Here is a 20,659-nt window from a genome sequence, read left to right on the forward strand (position 1 = left end):
AGGAAGAGGGACTGTCTCTCTCTCACTCATTTGCATGCAGGCACACACCCAGCCCCACCCCCTAGATGTCTCTCCATGCACGCACGCCCTGCCGTGGTGATTTACATCTGCCAGCTCCTCCAGGTAAGGGACACACGTTCCCCACAGATTTCTTTGCTCCCCCATTTTTCTGCAGGGGAGCAAAGAAATCAGTGGACAGTATGGATTCTGCACCTTCACAATGGTGCAGGATTCCCCCAGGAGCAAAAAGTTTTTCTGCAAAAACCAGGGCCGGCGTTAGGGGGTAGTGAGCAGGAAAATTGCCCGGGGCCCCACCACAGGTGACCCTGCAAAGCTAAGTTGCTCAGGCTTCGGGTTCAGCCCCAGCTGGCAGGGCTTGAGGCCCTGGGCTTCTGCCCCACACGGCAGGGCTTCAACTTTTCGCCCTGGGCCCCAGTGAAGCCAATGCCAGCCCTGCTTGACAGACCCCCTGAAATCTGCTTGCATCCCGCCAAGGACCCTGGACTCCTTGTTGAGAACTTCTGATCTATCTGACCAAAAGGTGCAAGAACCCGGCCTATAACAAAGCAGAGCAGAAAAGGGATGTGACACGGGGAGTAGGTACCTCTGGCTCGTCCCGCCAGTCAACATTCAGATCCCCATCGAACCCTTTCAGGGTCAGTCCCAAGCCTCTTCTTCCCTTCTGATTGGAGGCTTCAACGATATCCTTCCTTCCCTGGTTGTATTTCCCCAGACCTTCTCCTTCCCGGAAGCCCATCTTGGCCTGGAAGACAAAGCAAATGGAGCACATTGGAAGCATCTGGACACAAATGTATGCACTCCTGTGAGCTGTGGGCAGCAGGATAAATGATACCAAGTTGCACTGCTGTGATTAAAAAGTATGGCGTGTGCTTAATGAATCTCAATTGAGGCTTTCAGTATTCTCCTTCCGGCTCATTCCCATGATGAAGTGGGAACTTGATCTAGAGAATTAAATTTGTAAAGACAACATTAGAAAATGTTCAGCTTTGCAAGAACAACCTGCTTCAATAAAAAAGCAGTGGGGAGGCCAGCAGCCATTTGTCACCACACAGCATGGATGGTACAAGCTCTGCAAAATGCTGGTGCAGAAAGTTTCACAATGGGATGAATCCGGCTGCAAACAGATGCCCACAACTGCCACTGGTAAGAACCTGGAGCAATGCAGGACTCTCTCCCCCTTAAGCACAGTTTTTCTGACTTAGCCTAAGAGAAGAATTGTCATTAACTTGCACTTCTTAAGGCTTTTCTCTTTGTAGGTCTCAGCCACTAGACCATGAAAAGAACCTACATGGTCAGGTTTCGTTCTATTCAGTAGAGGGGGCACGCACACACACTTAAAACATGGGCTTAGGAGGAGTCAGTTTTAATCACTGAATTGTCTATTTCTCCCTCCATCTAAAAACCAGCAAAAGTAATTTCCATTGTTAACTACCAGCCTTTTCGAGAGGGGAAGTTAAACACATCAAATGGGCAGCATGTATCTCCCTGGGCAGCCATTCTACTGTCTATTCTATCTGGCAATGAATTCCTAAGAAACACACTGGTCAAATCTGACAACTACTGAATCAGTTACATATTGACGTCTACGGCCATTGAATTCTGAACAAAGATTTAGTACCGAAGGGTTTTTGGTTTCCTGCTAGTACAAAATTGTTACTCTCGCTTTGGCAAACACTTTGACAGACACCATCAAATCTTTATTCCCAACAGTGTAAAAAATTAATCTTCCCAAATGCCTGTATCTGTGCTAGCTGCGTGAGAGACTCTCAGGGTATCAGAAAGGACAGTTAGTGGTTACAGCACTGGACTGGGATGCAGGAAAGCTGGATTTGATTCCTGGCTCAGCCACAGGCTTCCTATGACACCTTTGGTAAATCACATGGCCTCAGTTTCCCACATGTAAAATGGAAACAGCACTTCCCTACCTCAAGGGTGTTGGGAGGATAAAATCCTTTAATGATTGTAGTACTCAGATACTATGGTGATGAGGGTCAGATATTTATTATTTGTATTAACATAGCACTTACTAGCCTAAAGATAAAGGACTAAACAGAACTGGATGCCCAGAGAAAGGCTCTCACCTTGCTGTCTGTCTACTCTAAGCACATTATCTTAAACTGATATAGTCCCTGAGACAAGGTAAAGGCAGTTTTACACTTGGACTCCTTCTCCAGGGGAACTTGTCAATAACCTGAGGCTAAATCCAAGGTACTGTATTTAGCACGGACTAATAAATCCAACAAATCCTCTATTCAGGGCATAGGGGAATTATCAAATTTTGAAATGGCATTCAGTTTTCTGAAATCTATACAGAAGTCGCTTTCCCCAGGTTGATTGGTTGTTTTTTTACCTATCACTACTGGACAGCACCCAGGGCTGCTTGATGGCTCAATTATTCACAGAGCTAACATTTGCTTTATTTCCTCCGCCACTTTAAGTTTCAAGATGTTCTGGAATCTGACATGATCTTCTGGGGAGAGGAGCATGCCCTTCCCTGCCAATTACATACTGAATCACATCATTTTTTCCTGACACAGCAGAAACTATGTGCTGGAATTTATTGATACACCAGTTCTAATCTGCATGTTCAGCAATTAATCCATTGCTTCATGGGAAAGTCTCCTGTCTTTTTTAATCTGTCATAATTACATTATGTAATTAAGGGAGGATTAATGATGTTAAATTCTTAGTTTTTCTTTAAATTCAGTTTAACACATTTAACAAATGTCTCTCTTTTCTGCGAGTTTGATGTCATAATCCACCGGTTTTGTCTTAATATTATAAACGGGCCTTGCCATTTAGCTAACTGCTTACTTTCGGTAACAGAACTTTACTCCCCACCCTATGCTGTTGTTCCAGGGCCAAGCTTGGGCATTCTCTAAATGTTCTTTAGCTAGTGAAAGTGTTCTGCAAGTATGTTTTGCATTTTTATAACATAAGTAACAACACTGGAGGAACCAACCATTTGTCTCTCCCAACTTTCTTCGATCAGGTCTAATGGACCACGAGGACTGGTGGCCGTACAACAAATCGAACTGAGCTTGTGGGACTTCTCAATATGAAAATAAGAGATAAAGAAACACTGTATCCCACTGTCTAGGTTCTGACTGTGTATCTTTTCAACATGTTTCTAAGGGATTGAATAATCCTTTCCACTAGGCTATCCATCTGGGAATAATAAGGGGTCATTTGGATGGGTTTAATGCTCAAGAGTTGGTATAATTCTTATCAGGGATGCCTGGAAACTAGCTCTCTGATCCATCTGGATCTCTCTTGGGATTCCCATCGGTGACCCTAAGAACCACTCACTGGCAGCTGGCAAAGGGTTCACTATTTAGGCTATGTCTACACTAGCTCTTTTGTCAGTAAAACTTATGTTGCTGAGAGGTGCGGGGAAAAAAAACACCCTGTGTGACATAAGTTACACCAACAGAAGCACTAGTATGGCCAGCACTCTGTCGGCAGGAGAGCATCTACCACCGTTTGCTGGGGGTGGTTTAATTATGCCAACAGGAGAGCTCTCTTCTGTTGGCATTGAGTGACTACACAGGAGACCTTACAGTGGTGTTGCTGCTGCTGTACAGCGGTGCTCCCATAAGATCTCTAGTGTAGACATAGCCTTAGTGTCAGCAATTGCTAACAGACCTGAAACTCACTATACCTAATACCAATTATGGATAAATACCAGGAAAGAGCTGTGCCTTGACCAATATCAAACAAAAGCTGGTGTCACACCGGTCATTAATATCACCGTGAGACGCATATCCAGATGATATTTAAAGACTTATGTGCACCTACTGAAAAGATGTTTTAAACTATGTAACAAGGCAGAGTTGACCAACAGATTTTCTACCAGGCAAAGCATATCTATTCACCTATTCCTGTCCTCTGATGTGAATTAAACATTATAAGCCAAACACAGCGGGAGCTACATTTGCATGTCAAGTTAACATGAGGATGCGAAGTTGACATGGGGTCAGCACACCAGAGACCAAACAACAGGGCATTTCAAATGCTTACGGGCCTCTACCTGGGGAAAAGAAAGCCGTTTGGGGTGTCCATTTATTGAGGAAATTACTTGAAGGGGACAGGGTATTCATGAAAACTTGGATCCTGGTTTTGACTGAAAACCAGCAGCACTGTGAAAGACTGAATCCTTGGGAGAAAAATCTTCATTAAATAGGAATCTACTTTATTTAATAGGAAATTTTATTAAATAGGAAAGCTAACCATTAATAAGTATAGATGTAGTATTGCATTTTATGTTATATGTATAATCCTGTTTCCACTTATCTTCACTCACTATCTTTCAAAACTTAACCTTTGATCACAAACTTATGATTGATTCACAATAAATACATTTCAGTGCTGTGATGTTATAAAGGACCTGATTGTGAGTTTTACTAGTCAAGCAGTGTGTGTACACCATCACTTTTGGGAACTTACTTGGCAATTTCTGTGAGCGTCCAATGGTTAAGGACTGGATACTACAGGGGGATGCTTTCAGAAGGGTTCAGGGATTGGAATGCACCTATTGCTAACCTGCAAGGGGAAGTGAGGGCTTGCAAGACTCTGAGGAATCTGTTTCGGTGGCTAAGACTGGCGGATCAGGACACCCAGGTTAGCATCAGCAAGACTCAGTCCTGGGCACCCCAAGAAACTGTCACACCACCCTAGTAAACATGGTCACCAGCTCCTCTGCAATTCTCTTAGCAGTAGCACTGTGTAAATGAAACGCCTCAGGATATTGGGTTATATTGTCAAATAACTAAAATGTATCTGTTCCCCTGGATACGCCATTCTAATAGGTCCACAATATCCATTACAATCCTTTCAAATTATATGTGTACGGTAGAACTCAATCAATAGATGTCTTTAATTGTTTCTGGTGCCACCATCTGACATTCAGGGCAGAACTGACACCATTCAGCTACTTCTTCAGGAACACTGGGCCAGAAAAATCTTTGTAAAATTGAGGCTAATATCTTGTCCCACCCCCTATGCCCACTTAAGGAACTTGATGAGCCATCTTTACAAGCCCCTGCCTAAAACCTTACCAGCTGTTTCACCCACTTTTCAGTTTTAGGATGCTCACCTATCCATACAATATACCATTCTGCACTATACTGTAAGGGATTTTAGTTTGACCAACATTCTTCTCACCTAGTCCTTTATAGAAAGGTTTGAGGGCATATCTTGCTGATATTTAGCAACATCCATATTTTTTTTCCCTATTGTCAATATGGATACTTGCAGCCCTTAGCCCTCTTCCTTTCTCCCATGGTAGGGTGAGTCTTTCCCCTCTCCTTCTAAAGTATCTGAAAAAAAGATCCTCATCCTCTTCTTCCTTAAAACGTTTTCCAAACTGAGTCTGACTTCATGTGGTAACAGTCATAAGATCAGTCTCCTTTATTAAAAAGTTAGTGAAATGAGGAAGATCTTTCCTCGATACTACTGGGAAAGGGAATTTTTCAGCCATGCCTGTTCTCATAGGAATACCGTATCTTGTCCATCTACTTGGAGCTTAACTGCTGCCAGGGAACATGCTTTAGTATGTCCATGGACACACCTAACTGTTATTGAGTTTATTGGCTGTGTATGTTTCAACACATGTTCTTGAACCAGGGGCTAGTGGTTTCCAAGTGAAGGTCTCCCCCACCCACCATGGAAAAGTTAACAATTTTTCCCCAGGAGCAGGTCTTAGCCCTAGAAAAAAAAAACCTCCTCAGGTGCCACAGTTTGTCATAGCGGTAGCAATGTTCTTTTTGGGTCTCCCATCCCACAATGTTCACCTCACAAGTAATGATGGGATTTGTTCTTAACCAGATTCAACATTGTTCCTGCTTCTGCCTTGCAGAGACAAAATCCTGACATTAGGAGACAGTTCCCCAGGGTCTCTGGTCTATGCTCCTCCACCCAGCTCTGAAAAATCACCTAACAGGTTGGATAGAAACTGTTCCAGGACAAGTATCTCAGTCATTTGAGCCATAGTGCAACGTTTCTGGATTTAATCCATTTTTGAAATAAATTCCTTCAGATGGTTACTAGCTTCTCGAGGGTCTTCAGAATTTCTATATCAGAAGGACTAGGACCTCTGTTACTAGATCTTTGGATTATACCATCTCAACAGGGTTTCCGTAACCCTTCTGTAGTCCTAGGCTTCTTGGCTCTCCAGTCCACTAGGCTTGTTGAGCCTTTCCAGTGAGATATGGGGTAAGCTAGAGGATCTTGTGATCATCTGCAGGTCCGAGTTACCCTTTAGAATGTCAAGAGACATGCCTCCATATCATCTTCTATCTCTGGTATTAATGGTCTCATTTCTGGATTCCCCCACCCTGGGGTCAGGCAGGTCATCTCAGCCCACTGCTGATCCTCCTATTTGTGTTGCTCTTCTTGGCGTTTTCTGAACTCTGCTGTTAGTCACTGTTCAGTCTCCATCTGCTAGACAGCTAACCATTTTAATATCCCCGTCTCTTCAGGTGAGTACCCTTGCAGTCCTTTCGATGATTTCATGTCTGCAACTGGGGACTTCAAAGACCACCCATCCTCCACATGGGGCCCTGCCATCCAGGCTCTGGTCCATGCCTGGGGTCAGGCCCTACCTCCAGTTGCTGCTCCAGTGGCTCCAGCTAGCTCTTCCTCTGACCATCTTTCTTTCCTGGGCAGTCAGTAGCTGACCAAAGGTCTTCCCACTGGGTCTTTTGGGCTTTGTTCCAACTTCCAGGCCCTCAGACCACCCTGTCACAATGCTACAGAGCAGCAAAGGCTGGAAGAAACATGTATCTCCAATAGTTGCCTACATGATGCAAGTTAGGTAGCCATCGGGGGACAAGGCTCGAGAAGTGCAGCGCAGCCTCAAGATAAGTGGTTAATATTGTATGGCATGAGCACTTCATTGAGAAATGCCACACCCTAGAAGATCGAGTTAGCGGTCTTTTCTCCAACACATACAGGGCTAGTTAGTGAAGTATACTCAGAAAGCCAGACATTGGATTTGCCACTGTTGGTCGCCAAAGTGGACTTAATTTGCAAAATCCCTTATTTGGTGGCTAAACTCTCTCTGTGCACACACACCACTGTAGTCAGAACTCACATTGAACCCCTTGTGCTCTACCAGGTGAGGTCACTAGGCACCAGTTGTAACTTTGCTATTCCCGTGTCACAAAGGGGTATCACAACTTTCATGTCCCTTTTTCTGATATTTGTTAGCTCTAGAAGTTGCTGCCCACTCTCAGACTGACGTCTCATAAGCCCACAGGGGATCTGGCACTACATGAAGGAAAGATTATTTTTAGTAATATTTGAAAGGCCCGCCCTGAAGTTATGGCAAAGTAAAGCCTGCATGACACTTTATTAAAAGCTTCTCCAGTTGTCTCAGTGGAAAGATCCCCAATTTGGAAACGGTGATATAAAACAGATCTTCATCGAGTTTTACAAACGATGCCGGACTCCAGCACCTCAAGCTCACAGATGCATTTACATTTAAATCTATTTCAAAGATTTGCTGAGCCACGAACCAATTTGAAATTCTGCTGCCTGGGGCTACCAGGAATAAGTTTCTGTACAGAATGAGTGTACGGCAAGGCTGACTTGGATTTGAATGGAACATGTAGTTAGTGGGACTGAGGTCTCCCTGGCTACAAAGAAAGATTAAATTCACCATGGTTCTAGCCTTGTAATTAGCATCTGATCTGCCCAGGGTCACAGTCATCACTGGCTGTGATTGGTGCAGACAGAACAGCTCTCTGCATAAATCCTGGACTTGAAAGGTACAATGGTGAATGCCAGGGGCATCTCTCTCAGCAGAACGGACTCAATTTTGCTCTCAGCTGCTCATCTGGTTTTAGCAGCATGCTCGAAAGTGACCTTGACCTACCATGAGCTTTTGGGAGACGCTGTTATACATGGAGTAGCGGGAGGAGGTGCCCTCCACAAGAGAGTCTGCTTTGAACTCATTGCTGCCAGAGCCGAAGACCGGTCGCCTCTCATCGCTCTCACTGTCAGACCCACTGCCGCTACTGGAAGACTCTGAAAATGAAACAGAGGGGAGAAATTAACAAGCGTTTGTTTCACTAATCAGAGGGGAAGCTATATCCTGGGATTCCAAATTCACATCCCAGCAGGCTAGGGGATAGTGGAGAGTCTGCTTCAATAGCTCAGACTGGCTGTGGGGAGATGCAGACTTCAGATACGACTGAAGACAAAATACCAGCTGTCTTGCTACTTCATTTCACCATAAAGAAGGTGAAAGCCAACCCCCCTCACCTCAGGGGCTGCCACTTGACTTCTCCCTTGAGAACAAGCAGATATTTACATTTGTGAGAAACACCAATTCACATTCTTTTCTGATTAGTATAAAATGTTTTAGATCTGTGGATTTACCGTACCAGATAATACCAATAGGGAAGGTGGGGGTCATTCTTGACCACAATGATAATCCACTTATGCCCTGAACCATGATATTTAATTATCCTTATCTTACTGCATATAGGTAGGACCTAATTCTTTACCTTGCATATGTAAGTTTAGATGTACTGTAGCCTTGTATATAGCACATCTTCTCCCTATAATTGAGCAGTACACTGAAATGCTGTCAGAATGTGGTCTGAATTTCAGCGATACTGGGGAGACCCCATATGGCAGAATCTTCCATGACAACAAGGAGTGGGCAGCTGCCTAACCCCTTGGAGGTAGTGTTACCAGGGCAGTGGGACTGTTACTGAATGAGATTATGGGGGAGAGATGGTGCACAAAGCTCCCTCCTGGAGCAGATGCACAGCCTCTGCCTTTTCCCCCGTAAGAGTAGCTACTCTACTTTCACCAAGTGGCTCAGTGAGGCATGCTGGAGACCTAGAGTGAAATACTAGCCCAGCACTCTGGATTCCAGGAAGGCAGATACCAGGATTTATCAATAATAAAAAAAAAAGAACAAAATAAAGCTTTTTACATGAAACCTGTTACACTGGAAACCAAACTCTACCCGCTTGCTGGGTGTAGGTCCGTGTAAAGGGCTCCAGCTCTTTCTCATATACCTGCTCACAAAATCTCTCTGGCCCAGTCAGCATTAAGGACTTCACGCTGGTGTAATTAGACTGATGGAGCTACACCAGTGCAAACCTCCAAAGACCCCATCTCACCCAAAAACAGGGAGCAGTGGGCTAAGGAGCAAGAAGGCCCCGGCCGGCCTGAACACCAGTGGTAGCAAGATTCCCAACTACCTTCCTCCCACAGGGTTCTGTCGGGCATCGTCCAACTGATATCACCCCACCGGAGGGCTCTGTGGGAACCCCAAAAATGCAACCCTCTGCTTGGGCCTCCTGCTCCAAATGCCGACACCCATCAGTATCCCCTGTTTTTTAAATCGGTTTGAATCTGAATTTAATACAAAATATGTTAAGGCCTAAACTTATATCATCTTAAAATATTTGAATAAAAAAAAATATGCTGCATCCATGAGCTTCTATCAAAAACTTTGAGTTAAAGGCTGCTTTTCTAAAGAAAGAAAGAATCAGGGGAAAAATATCTAACTTTTGAGTTCAAGCTTTATAAATATGGCACAATAGGTCAGTCCAAGTAACTAAGGTGAGTAGGCACTTAAGCACTAGTCACTTTCACTTACGTATATTTGGAAAATTTCCCCAGGCTGACCTGAAATAATCAGTTGAATTCAATGACTACAGTTAATCTCTCTGTTTAATAAATGATTTAGTTATAAATGTGAAACATGTTTTGATAAGAGAAGTTTATGTAGCCAAAACATTTGTGTTTAATAAAAATAAATGTTATATGCTGTTTTGTGCACGTAAATAAATACCAGTTACCATCCTAATGCATAAGAACGGCCATACTGGGTCAGACCAATGGTCCATCCAGCCCAGTACCTTGTCTTCTGACAGTGAACAGTGCCAGATGCTTCAAAGAGAAGACAGACAGATAGAGGAGGGCACTTATTGAATGATTCATCCCTTATTGTCCTGTCCCAGCTTTTGGTAGTCAGGGGTTTAGGGACACCCAGAGCATGGGTTTACATCCCCGACCATCTTGGCTAATAGCCACTGATGGATCTATCCTCCATGAATTTATCTAATTCTTTTTTTAATCCACTTATACTTTTGGTCTTCACAACATTCCCTGGCAACGAGTTCCACAGGTTGATTGTGCATTGGGTGAAGAAGTATTGCCTTACGTTGGTTTTAAACCTGCCGCCTATTAATTTCATTGGGTGACTCCTGTTCTTGTGTTAGATGAAGGAGTAAACAACACTTCCTTATTCACTTTCTTCACACCAGTCATGATTTATAAACCCCTATCACACACCCTGTTAGTCTCATCTCTTTTCCAAGCTGAACAGACCCAGTCTTTTTAATCTCTCCTCATATGGAAACTGTTCCATACCCCTAATCATTTTTGTTGCCCTTCTCTGTACCTTTTCCAATTCTAATGTATCTATTTTGAGATGGGATGACCAGAACCACATGCAGTATTCAAGCTGTGGGCGTACCATGGATTTATATAGGGGAGTTATGATTTTTTTTTATAGTTTATTATCCATCCCTTTCCTAATAGTTCCTAACACAGTTAGCTTTTTTTGACAGCCGCTGCACACCAAGTGGATATTTTCAGAGAATTATCCAGGATGACAAGATCTCTTTCTAGAGTGGTAACAGCTACGTTAATCTCAAATACACATACAAAATGATGGAGTCTACATTTTCCAATATGCATTACTTTGCACTTCTCAACAATGAATTTCATCTGCTATTTTGCTGCCCAGTCACCCAGTTTTGAGAGATCCCTTTCTAACTCTTCAGTTAGCTTTGGACTTAACTATCTTGAGTAATTTTGTATCATCTGCAAATTTGTCATTTCACTGTTTATCCCCTTTTCCACAGGATTTCCAGATCCTTGGGGTACCCTATTTACCTCACTCCACTATGAGGACTGACCATTATCCCATGATTGCTTACTTTACTTAAGACCCCTTAGGTGTGGGACCTTGTCAAAGGCTTTCTGGAAGTCCAAGTACACTATAGCTAACGGATAACCCTCGTCTACAAGCTTGTTCACACCCTCAAAGAATTCCAATAAATTGGGGAGGCAGGATTTCCTTTTTCAAAAGCTGTGTTGACTTCTCCAATATATAGTGTTCATCTGTCTCTCTGATCATTCTGTTCTTTACTATAGTTTCAACCAGTTTTCCTGGTATTGAAATTATGCATACCAGCCTGTAATTGCCACGATCACCTCTGGTGCCTTTTTCAAAAATCAGCATTACATTAGTTATCCTCCAGTCATCTGCTACAGGGGTTGATTTATGCAATAGGTTACATACCACAATTCGGAGTTCTGCAATTTCATATTTGAGCTCCTTCAGAACTCTTGGGTGAATAGCATCTGGTCCTGGTGACCTATTATTCTTTAATTTATACATTTGTTCCAAAACCTCCTCTATCGACACCTCAATCTGGGGCAGTTCCTCTGATTTGTCATCTAAAAAGAATGGCTCAGGTGTGGGAATCTCCCTCACATCCTCTGCAGTGAAGACTGAGGCATTTAGTTTCTCCGCACCTCAATCATCCATTGGCTCACTGGTTATTTGGCAGGCATCCTGCTTCTGATGTACTTAAAAAAAAAAAAAAAATTTGCTGTTGAGTGTCTTTTGCTAGTTGGTCTTCAAATTCTTTTTTGGCCTGTCTCAGAATACTTTTACACTTGCCTTGCTAGAATTTGTGCTCCTTTCTATTTTCCTCAGTAGGACTGACTTCCAATTTTTAAAGGATGTCTTTTACTTTCTAACTGCCTCTTTTACTCTGGTTAGCCATGGTGACTTTTTTTGGTCCTCTTACTGTTTTTTTGTGTTTGTTTGTTTTTATTTGGGGTATTAATAGAGGCTTAAACTAATTTTTAGTGTTTTTAAATAGTTTCCATGCACCTGGCAGGCATTTCACTCTGACTGTTCCTTTTAATTTTTATTTAACTAGACTCCTAATTTTTGTGTAGTTTCCCTTTTTGAAGTTAAATGCCACTGTGGCGGCTTTCTTTAAATTTAACATCCTTGGGGGGGGGGGGGGGGGAGAGAAGAAGAGATACTGATTACATTATGGTCACTATGCAGTTATATACACCTTTGTACCAGATCCTCTGCTCCTTTCAGGAGCTTGCCTCTCCCCTTGTGGGTTCCAGGAACAGCTGCTCCAAGAAGCAGATATTAAGAGTGCCTAGATACTTTAGCTCTGCATCTCATCTTGAGGTGACATACCCAGTCAATATGGGGGAGGGGGGGGGGGGGGGAGAAGAGAATAGCTGAAATCTCCCATTATTAGTGGGTTTTCTCTTTCTATAGCCTCTCTGACCTCCCTGTGCATTTCACAGTCAGTCACCATTCTGGTCAGCTTGTCGGTAGTATATTCCTACTGCTATTATTCAAGTCTGGAATTTTCATCCATAGAGATTCTATGGTACAGTTTGAGTCATTTAAGATATTTACTATATTTGACTATGCTTTCTTTCACATTTAGTGCTACTCCCTCACTAGCATGATCTACTTTGTCATTCACATATATTTATTTTGCAGCTTGGCACAAACCATGAGCAAAACTAAGTCGTAAATAAGCAATATCACTCACAATTTTCTGAACATACTAACAATATACAGTTAAGAATCTAAAAATATTAAGCTATATAATTGCTTAAATAAATGTATATAGTTATATTGTACCCTCCTACGTAGAAAAAAATACACCTCTACCCCGATATAACACAACCCGATATAACATGAATTTGGCTATAACGCGGTAAAGAAGTGCTCGGGGAGGTGGGGGGAGTTGCGCACTCAGGCGGATCAAAGCAAGTTCGATATAACGCGGTTTCACCTATAATGCAGTAAGATTTTTTGGCTCCCGAGGACAGCGTTATATCGGGATAGAGGTATATGTACCAAATCTAGCATAAAGGCTCTATGTAGTTATAAATCAACATGTTTTATTGGCTATATCAACACGTAAGAATGCACCTTTCTTTAGAAAGGTAACTGAAGTACAAATGGAAAAGTTGATTAAAACTGATTATTTAAATTGGGGCTTAATCCACCCTGGCCCCAAGGATCCTTGGCACCAACACTCCCTTCCCAGTGAGGAGAAACAGCTCTTTCAGAGACATCAGGTTGTCAGGGTTTTGTAGAATATTTTTAGTGACCACTCAATAACTCTCTTCATTGGCTGGGAACATTGAGCAAGACTAGAGACCAGAGACTGTGTGGCAAGTGTCACCACTGCCACATCCCAGTTAAAGAGACCCTCACAAGTGGCATTTATAAGCCAGGCTGGCAGTCTAGTAGCTACCACGCCTACAGCCATTGGCAGCTAGGAAGGTTTCTGCACTGCAGGGCATAAAGCTGCCTTCTTCTCCCATATTGAGCTGGAATACTGCCTGAGGCCCAACGTTTTCAAAGTAGAGAAGACATCAACCACAACTCCCATCTCAGCCAATAGAAGTCGCTCATTTAACACTTTTGCACAACTTTGTGATCAGCCATTCAGTGTAAGCAGAACTGCTGGGCACCACTGTGGTTAATGCTATCCAGGTACCAATTAATAAGTTACTAAATTTCATCTGAGTTATAGCCAAATGGTGAATTATTAAACCAGCTTTAATAGCAATTTTTAAGAAAGCATTTGACCAACATGAAGGTTGGGTTTTAAAGCAAATACATTGGTTTGGGAGAAGGAGTTAATCCAGTGGTCAAATACAAAATAAACATATCAATGTAAAACAGTAAGCGTTCACACTAAATTCAATCGCAGTCATCTGCAACCAATGTGGCAGAGCCTACTGTGGGCACACAGAGATGCCCGAGGTGTGCCAAACTGAAGGCTATACTGGCAGCTTCCCAAGAGCTGGAATGTGACACCTATACCTTTTCTGCTTCTTCCTAATGGACAGATAAATGTGGAGGTGGTGAAGGGGGCAGGGTGTTTAGATATTTCAGGCCTGTTTTTTAATGTTAGAAATCCAGGTAGTGACTGAAGAACAAGTGAAACAAGAGGTCATCAGAAGAGCCAAGAGAACGAAAGTAACAGCAGTGGAGAGAAGAAGGGAAATGTAACCGCTTTTAAAAACTCTGTTCATGTTATTCAAATTCAGTGACTAATTAACGCTACAGAGAATGGATGCATTTGGATTCAGCACACTGCCCCTTCAATTAAGGTGCATGAGCTCACAATATGCATCTTTTGAGAAATTCAGAAGGCTCTCCAGGTAAGCCCATCCATGACATTCTCAATATTTCTAATGTACAAAAGAAAAAAAAGTAGATACAAGGGACAAAGCAAACAAAGGTTATATGATTCATTGTTATTTCAGATGGCAGTAAAGAGTGTCCAGATAAGATTATGAAGGAGAAAAAATGTGTGTCTCCCCCTCTCCCCAGCCAGTTCGGGGACAGAAACTATGTAGTCCTTCCTTCTAGAGAGGGTTAAGGCACTGAACTGGGATCCAGAATACCTGCAGCCAATCCAGCTGATTAATTAAATCCCTGAAGAGAAAAGCAGCCTTTCCTACTGTCATTTCCTTACAACTCTGATGCCCCTACTACTACTAATCTTACCTTGAGTTGCATGATTACTACATGGAGGTTCGTCATCGGAAGTGGAACTGAGGTTCAGTCCCAGATCTTCCGCTCTCTTTTTCTGCTTCTGGTTGCTGTTAAATTCAGGCTCTGCTCGTCTCTTCATTTTTACTGCAAGGGGAGATCAAAGAGTAAGCATCCAGCAAGTTCACTTCCTCCTACACCTTGATGCTGGGGCAAGGTCTCTGTTGTTGCTGCAGCCCAGCAGAGTACATGATTTTTCATGCTATTTGGGCAGTATGCTTTGCCTCCAAAACCGGTCACAGATAAAAGTGGTTGCTTTTCCCTGGAAGCCATCCAAACCGGTTAGTCCAAAAACACGGAACCAGGACACCCAGCAGCTTTCCCTACTGTGGATTAAATAGGTCAACAACTATATATGTGAAACTCACCAACCAGGAGACGAGAGAGTAACTGATGAGAGGTCTCCCCACACTTGGGAACTCAGACATTTGATTTGGCTCCAAAAGGGCTTTTTAACAGTGCATGTTCGAGATTCATACTGCACTTGCAGTAAATAATTGAGGGAATACAAGATCAGTTCAGTGGGTGTTTTCAGTTTCCTCTGAAAAGCCGCATAAAGGAGCCACCTTCTTCTGAAGGAGACAGAACATTCTGAAACCTGATCAGTGTTTGCAGGATTTTTTTTTTTTTTTTAAAGTTAGTTTTCCTACCCTTTTTATAGCAAAGCTGTAAATAAGGATGCATACGGAAGTGTCTTTCCCATTACACTACATTAGTTGGGACCCTCCTTCCAGATGATGTCATGGTATCCTCTCACACTGAGGATACCTCTCCAGAGGAGGAAACTCCAGTTATTAGAGACAGGCAATAGTTGTGGGGGATTTCGTCATTAGAAACGTAGATAACTTGGTTTGCGATGACTGGGAGAACCGCATGGTGACTTGCCTGTCTAGTGCAAAGGTTGCAGATCTCGAGTCATCTAGATAGACTTAAGAGTAGTGCTAGGGAGGAGCCGATGATTGTGGTACACGTAGGTACCAATGACATATGGAAAGATAGGAGAGAGGTCCTAGAGGCCAAATTTAGGCTGCTAGGTAAGAGATTGACGTCCAGGACCTCCATGTTAGCATTCTCTGAAATGCTTCCAGTTCCACGCACAGGGCCGTTAGACTGGCAGAACTACAAGGTCTCAATGCATGGATGAGATGAAGGTGGAGGGAGGAGGGGTTTAGATTTATTAGGAGCTGGGGAAACTTTTGAGAAAGGGGGAGCCTATACAGGAAGGATAGGCTCCACCTAAACCAAAATGGAACTAAATTGCTGGCACTTAAAATTAAAAAGGTCGTAGAGTAATTTTTAAACTAAGGGCTGGGGGGAAATCGACAGGTGCGGAGGAGCACGTGGTTTGGACAGAGATATCCCTTAGGGGAGGATCTATTAATGGAGATTCTCCATGTCCTAGAAAGGAGAAGAGGATGGAAGATGATAAAATACAGGTAGGATCTGATGAGAAACAGTCAAATGAAAAAAAAAGGTCCAATTCAATTACATCATGTAATGGCAGACAGCTAAAAAGTGACAAGTTTTTAAAGTGCTTCTATACACCTTTACCCCGCTATAACACAACCCCGCGTATAGTGCGGTAGCAGCGGGACTCTGGCGGCGCTTTAAAGGGTCCAGAGCTCCGGCTGCTGCGGGGAGCCCCAGACCCTTTAAATCACTGCTGGAGCCCTACCACCCCTACCCCAAAGTAACGGGGTTTCAGTTATAACGCGGTAGGGATTTTTGGCTCCCCACAACCGCATTATAGCAGGGTAGAGGTGTAATAAGATGGGTGAACTAGAGTGCCTTATATTAAATGAGAATATTGATATAATAGGCATCATAGAAACTTGCTGGAATGAGGAAAATCAATGGGACACAGTAATACCAGGGTACAAAATATATCAGAAGGACAGAACAAGTCTTGCTGGTGGGGGAGTGGCACTATATGTGAAAAAGCGTAGAATCAAATGAAGTAAAAAATCTTAAATGAACCAAACTGTACCATGGAATCTCTATGGATAGTAATTCCATGCTCGAATAAGAATATAGCAGTAGGAATATATTACCAACCACCTGACCAGTATGGTGATAGTGATTGTGAAATGCTCAGGGAGATCTAAAGAGGCTATTAAAATAAAACTCAATAATAATGGGGGATTTCAACTATCTCCATACTGACTGGGTACATGTCACCTCAGGATGGGATGCAGATAAAGTTTCTTGACACCTTAAATGACTGCTTCTTGGAGCAGCTAGTCCTGGAACCCACAAGAGGATAGGACTAAATCAGGAAGTGCTTAAGTGACGCACAGGTCGTGGTCCAAGAGGTGAATATAGCTGGACCACCTGGCAATAGTGACCATAATAATTAAATTTAAACATCCCTGTGGCAGGGAAAACACTACAGCAGTGCAACACTGTAGCATTTCATTTCAGAACGGAGGGCTACACAAAAATGAGGAAGTTAGTTAAAGAGAAGTTAAAAGGTACAGTGCAAAAAGTGAAATCCCTGCAAGCTGCATGGAAACTTTTTAAAGACACCATAATAGAGGTTCAGTGTAAATGTATACTCCAAATTAAAAAAAAAAAAAAAAAAAAAAAAAAAAAACACACCACAGTCAGAGAACCAAAAGAGTGCTACTGTGGCTAAACAAAGTAAAAGAAGCAGTGAGAGGCAAAAAGGCATCCTTTAAAATACTAGAAGTTAAATACTAGTGAGGAAAATAGGAAGTGTAAAAATATAATTAGGAAGGCCAAAAAGGAATTTGAAGAACAGCTAGCCAAAGACTCAAAAAGTAATGGCAAAAAAAAAAAAGAAAAAAATTTGTAAGTACACCAGAAGCAGGAAGCCTGCTAAACAACCAGTGGGGCTACTGGACGATCGAGATGCTAAAGGAGCACTCAAGGATGATAAGGGTATTGTGGAGAAACTAAATTAACTCTTTGCTTTGATCTTCACAGCTGAGGATGTGAGGGAGATTCCCAAACCTAAGCCATTCTTTTTAGGTGACAAATCTGAGGAACTGCCCCAGATTGAGGTGTCAGAGGAAGTTTTGGAACAAATTGATAAACTAAACAGTAATAAGTTACCATGACCACATGGTATTCACCCAAGAGTCCTGAAAGAACTCAAATGTGAAACTGCAGAACTACTAACTGTAGTCTGTAACCCATCATTTGGTACAGAAGCTGATTTAAATGACTGGAGAATAGCTAATGCGACACCAATTTTTTAAAAGGGTTCCAGATGTGATCTGGCAATTACAGGCCAGTAAACCTGACTTCAATACCAGGCAAATTGGTTGAAACTATAGTAAAGAACAAAATTGTCAGACACACAGATGAACATAATTTGTTGGGGAAGTCAACATGGTTTTTGTAAAGGGAAATCATGCCTCACCAGTCTACTAGAATTCTTGAGGGGGTCAACAAGCATGTGGACAATGGGGATTCAGTGGATATAGTGTACCTAGATTTTCAGAAAGCCTTTGACAAGATCCCTCACCAAAGGCTTTTAGGTAAAGTAAGCTGTCATGTGATAAGAAGGAAGGTCCTCATGGATTGTTAACTAGTTAAAAGATAGGAAACAAAGGGTAGGAATAAATGATCAGTTTTCAGAATGGAGTAAGGTAAATAGTGGTGTTCCCCAGGGGTCTGTACTGGAACCAGTCCTATGCAACATATTCATAAATGATCTGGAAAAAGGGTTACGCAGTGAGGTGACAAAATTTGCAGATGATACAAAACTACTCAAGATAGTTAAGTCCCAAGCAGAATGCGAAGAGCTACAAAAGGATCTCTCAAAACTGGGTGACTGGGCAACAAAATGGCAGATGAAATTCAATGTTGATGTATTGTAAATGTAAAGTCATGCATATTGGAAAACAATCTCAACTATACATATAAAATGATGGGGTCTAAATTAGCTGTTACCACTCAAGAAAGAGATCTTGGAGTCATTGTGGATAGTTCTCTGAAAACATCCACTCAATGTGCAGCGCCAGTCAAAAAGGGCAAACAGAATGTTGGGCATCATTAAGAAAGGGATAGATAATAAGGCAGAAAATATCATATTGCCTCTATAATAATCCATGGTACGCCCACATCTTCAATACTGCAAGCAGATGTGGTTGCCCCATCTCAAAAAAAAAGATATTAGAATTGGAAAAGGTTCAGAAAAGGGCAACAAGAATTATTAGGGGTATGGAATGTTTTCTGTATGAGGAGAGATTAATAAGACTGGGACTTTACAGCTTGGAAAAGAGACTAAGGGGGGATATGATTAAGGTCTATAAAATCACAGCTGTTGTGCAGAAAGTACATAAGGAAGTGTTATTTACTCCTTCTCATAACAAAAGAACTAGGAGTCACCAAATGAAATTAATAGGCAGCAGGTTTAAAAACAAAAGGAAGTATTTCTTCACACAATGCACAGTCAATCTGTGGAACTCCTTGCCAAAGGATGTTGTGAAGGCCAAGACTATAACAGGGTTCAAAAAACAACTAGATAAATTCATGGAGGATACATCCATCAATGGCTATTAGCCAGGATGGGCAGGGATGGTGTCCCTATCCCCTCTTTGCCAGAAGCTGGGAATGAACGACAGGGAATGGATCACTTGATGATTACCTGTTCTGTTCGTTGCCTCTGGGGCACCTGGCATTGGCCACTGTCAAAAGACAGAATACTGGGCTAGATAGACCTTTGGTCCAACCCAGTGTGGCCATTCTTATGTTACCGAAGAGTTTGTTGACAGATAAACAACCACTGCGTAACCCAGGGGAGCAGTAACAAGTGATGGTCGACTATCTTCCACTGAACTCAAACAAGCCTGAGGAGTTTGCTGGGGAAAATGCCAGTGAATGGAAAGGGACATAGGGATAAAAATACATACATCACTTAGTGTAAGAACTAGGTTCTTTTGGGGTAGGTGAAGTGCTGAAGGAATCTCACTTAAATAATTAACATGAAGAATAAACAATCTCTGTCTGTAGTCTACAGGATTAAAACCCAAGGAAATAAAGAACTGAAAGCTAACAGACTGGCAGCACCATAGACCTATCCAGACTAAAAATCCACCTAGGTGGTGCCAGGGGGGTCTTGAAACTACTCTTAAAATAGCGTCAGCAGAAACGAACTGAGCACAATTCTGCCCTGAGATACACATTCGCGACATCCCACGAAGTCACTGGGTGCTGCAGGTTTGTAACCAATGGCAAAATTAGACCCACACGTGACAGCAATTGTCTCCTACTCCGAATTAGGATGTATGTACAAAGCCCTTCACAAAAGGCCGCAGCACCAGACAGATTCATTAGCCCCAAGGGGCCCACTTCATTGGGGGCCCGCGGTCCGCTCTCAGTGCGGCGTCTTACACCCCCCTCCGGCTGTCCCCAGAGGGCAGCGCAGAGCGGGTCCCATTCGCAGCGGTGTTTGTTTCTCCAGCCTCTTCCCACCGCCGACACCCGGGAGCGCTACACAGGCGGCGAGCACGGGCGCGCCCGCGACAGGGGAGGCGAGGCGCGGCACACGGGGAGAGGCTCAGCACAGCCGCCGCGCAGAGCTAGGCCCTGGGGGCCGGGGCAAACGCCGACCCCCTGCAGCTCCCCTGCGGGAGCAGGAACGCCCCCCCGGGCGGCGGGCGCAGGGGAGCGGCAGGGCCGAAGGTCGGGGCGAGGGTCACGGGCGGCACTCACTGGGGCGGGGTCTCAGGCCGGCACCATGGCCCGCAGGCGGCAGCGGCGAGAGAACCAGGCCGACTCCGCTCCGCTCACTTTCGTTTCTCCAGCTCCCCGTCGCGCTCAGGGTCCTCCCTCTCTCGTGGCGCGTGCCAGTGACGTGTGGGCCTCCCGCGCCTGCGCCGAGAGTAGCTAGGGCTGGGGCCACCCAAGAGCGGGTTGAAAGCAGACGGGGGGAGGAGAATAAGGAGGCGGGAGAAGGGGGCGGGACAATTAGTCTGGGTCCGTCACTGCGGGGCGGGGCATCCTCAGCCCACGCCCCGC

General features: G+C 43.5%; 1 protein-coding gene across 3 annotated transcripts in view; it reads right to left on the bottom strand.

The window, feature by feature from the left end:
• CMTR1 (cap methyltransferase 1) overlaps window positions 1–20,448 on the bottom strand; it is a 50,177-nt gene extending 29,729 nt beyond the window's left edge. For all 3 annotated transcript variants that reach the window (XR_008444521.1, XM_054024110.1, XM_054024111.1), the window contains exons 1-4: window positions 20,354–20,448; window positions 14,627–14,758; window positions 7,898–8,049; window positions 605–763 (exon numbers count right to left, since the gene is read on the bottom strand). Coding sequence is in view for 2 of the 3 variants with exons in the window: in XM_054024110.1 (XP_053880085.1) it covers window positions 605–763; window positions 7,898–8,049; window positions 14,627–14,753 (438 nt within the window). In the remaining variant the exon portion in view is untranslated. The remainder of the gene's footprint in view (window positions 1–604; window positions 764–7,897; window positions 8,050–14,626; window positions 14,759–20,353) is intronic.
• Window positions 20,449–20,659: the final 211 nt, after the last annotated feature.

This window comes from Malaclemys terrapin, chromosome 3, assembly GCF_027887155.1.
Source record: "Malaclemys terrapin pileata isolate rMalTer1 chromosome 3, rMalTer1.hap1, whole genome shotgun sequence".
Classification (NCBI taxonomy): Eukaryota; Metazoa; Chordata; order Testudines; family Emydidae; genus Malaclemys; species Malaclemys terrapin.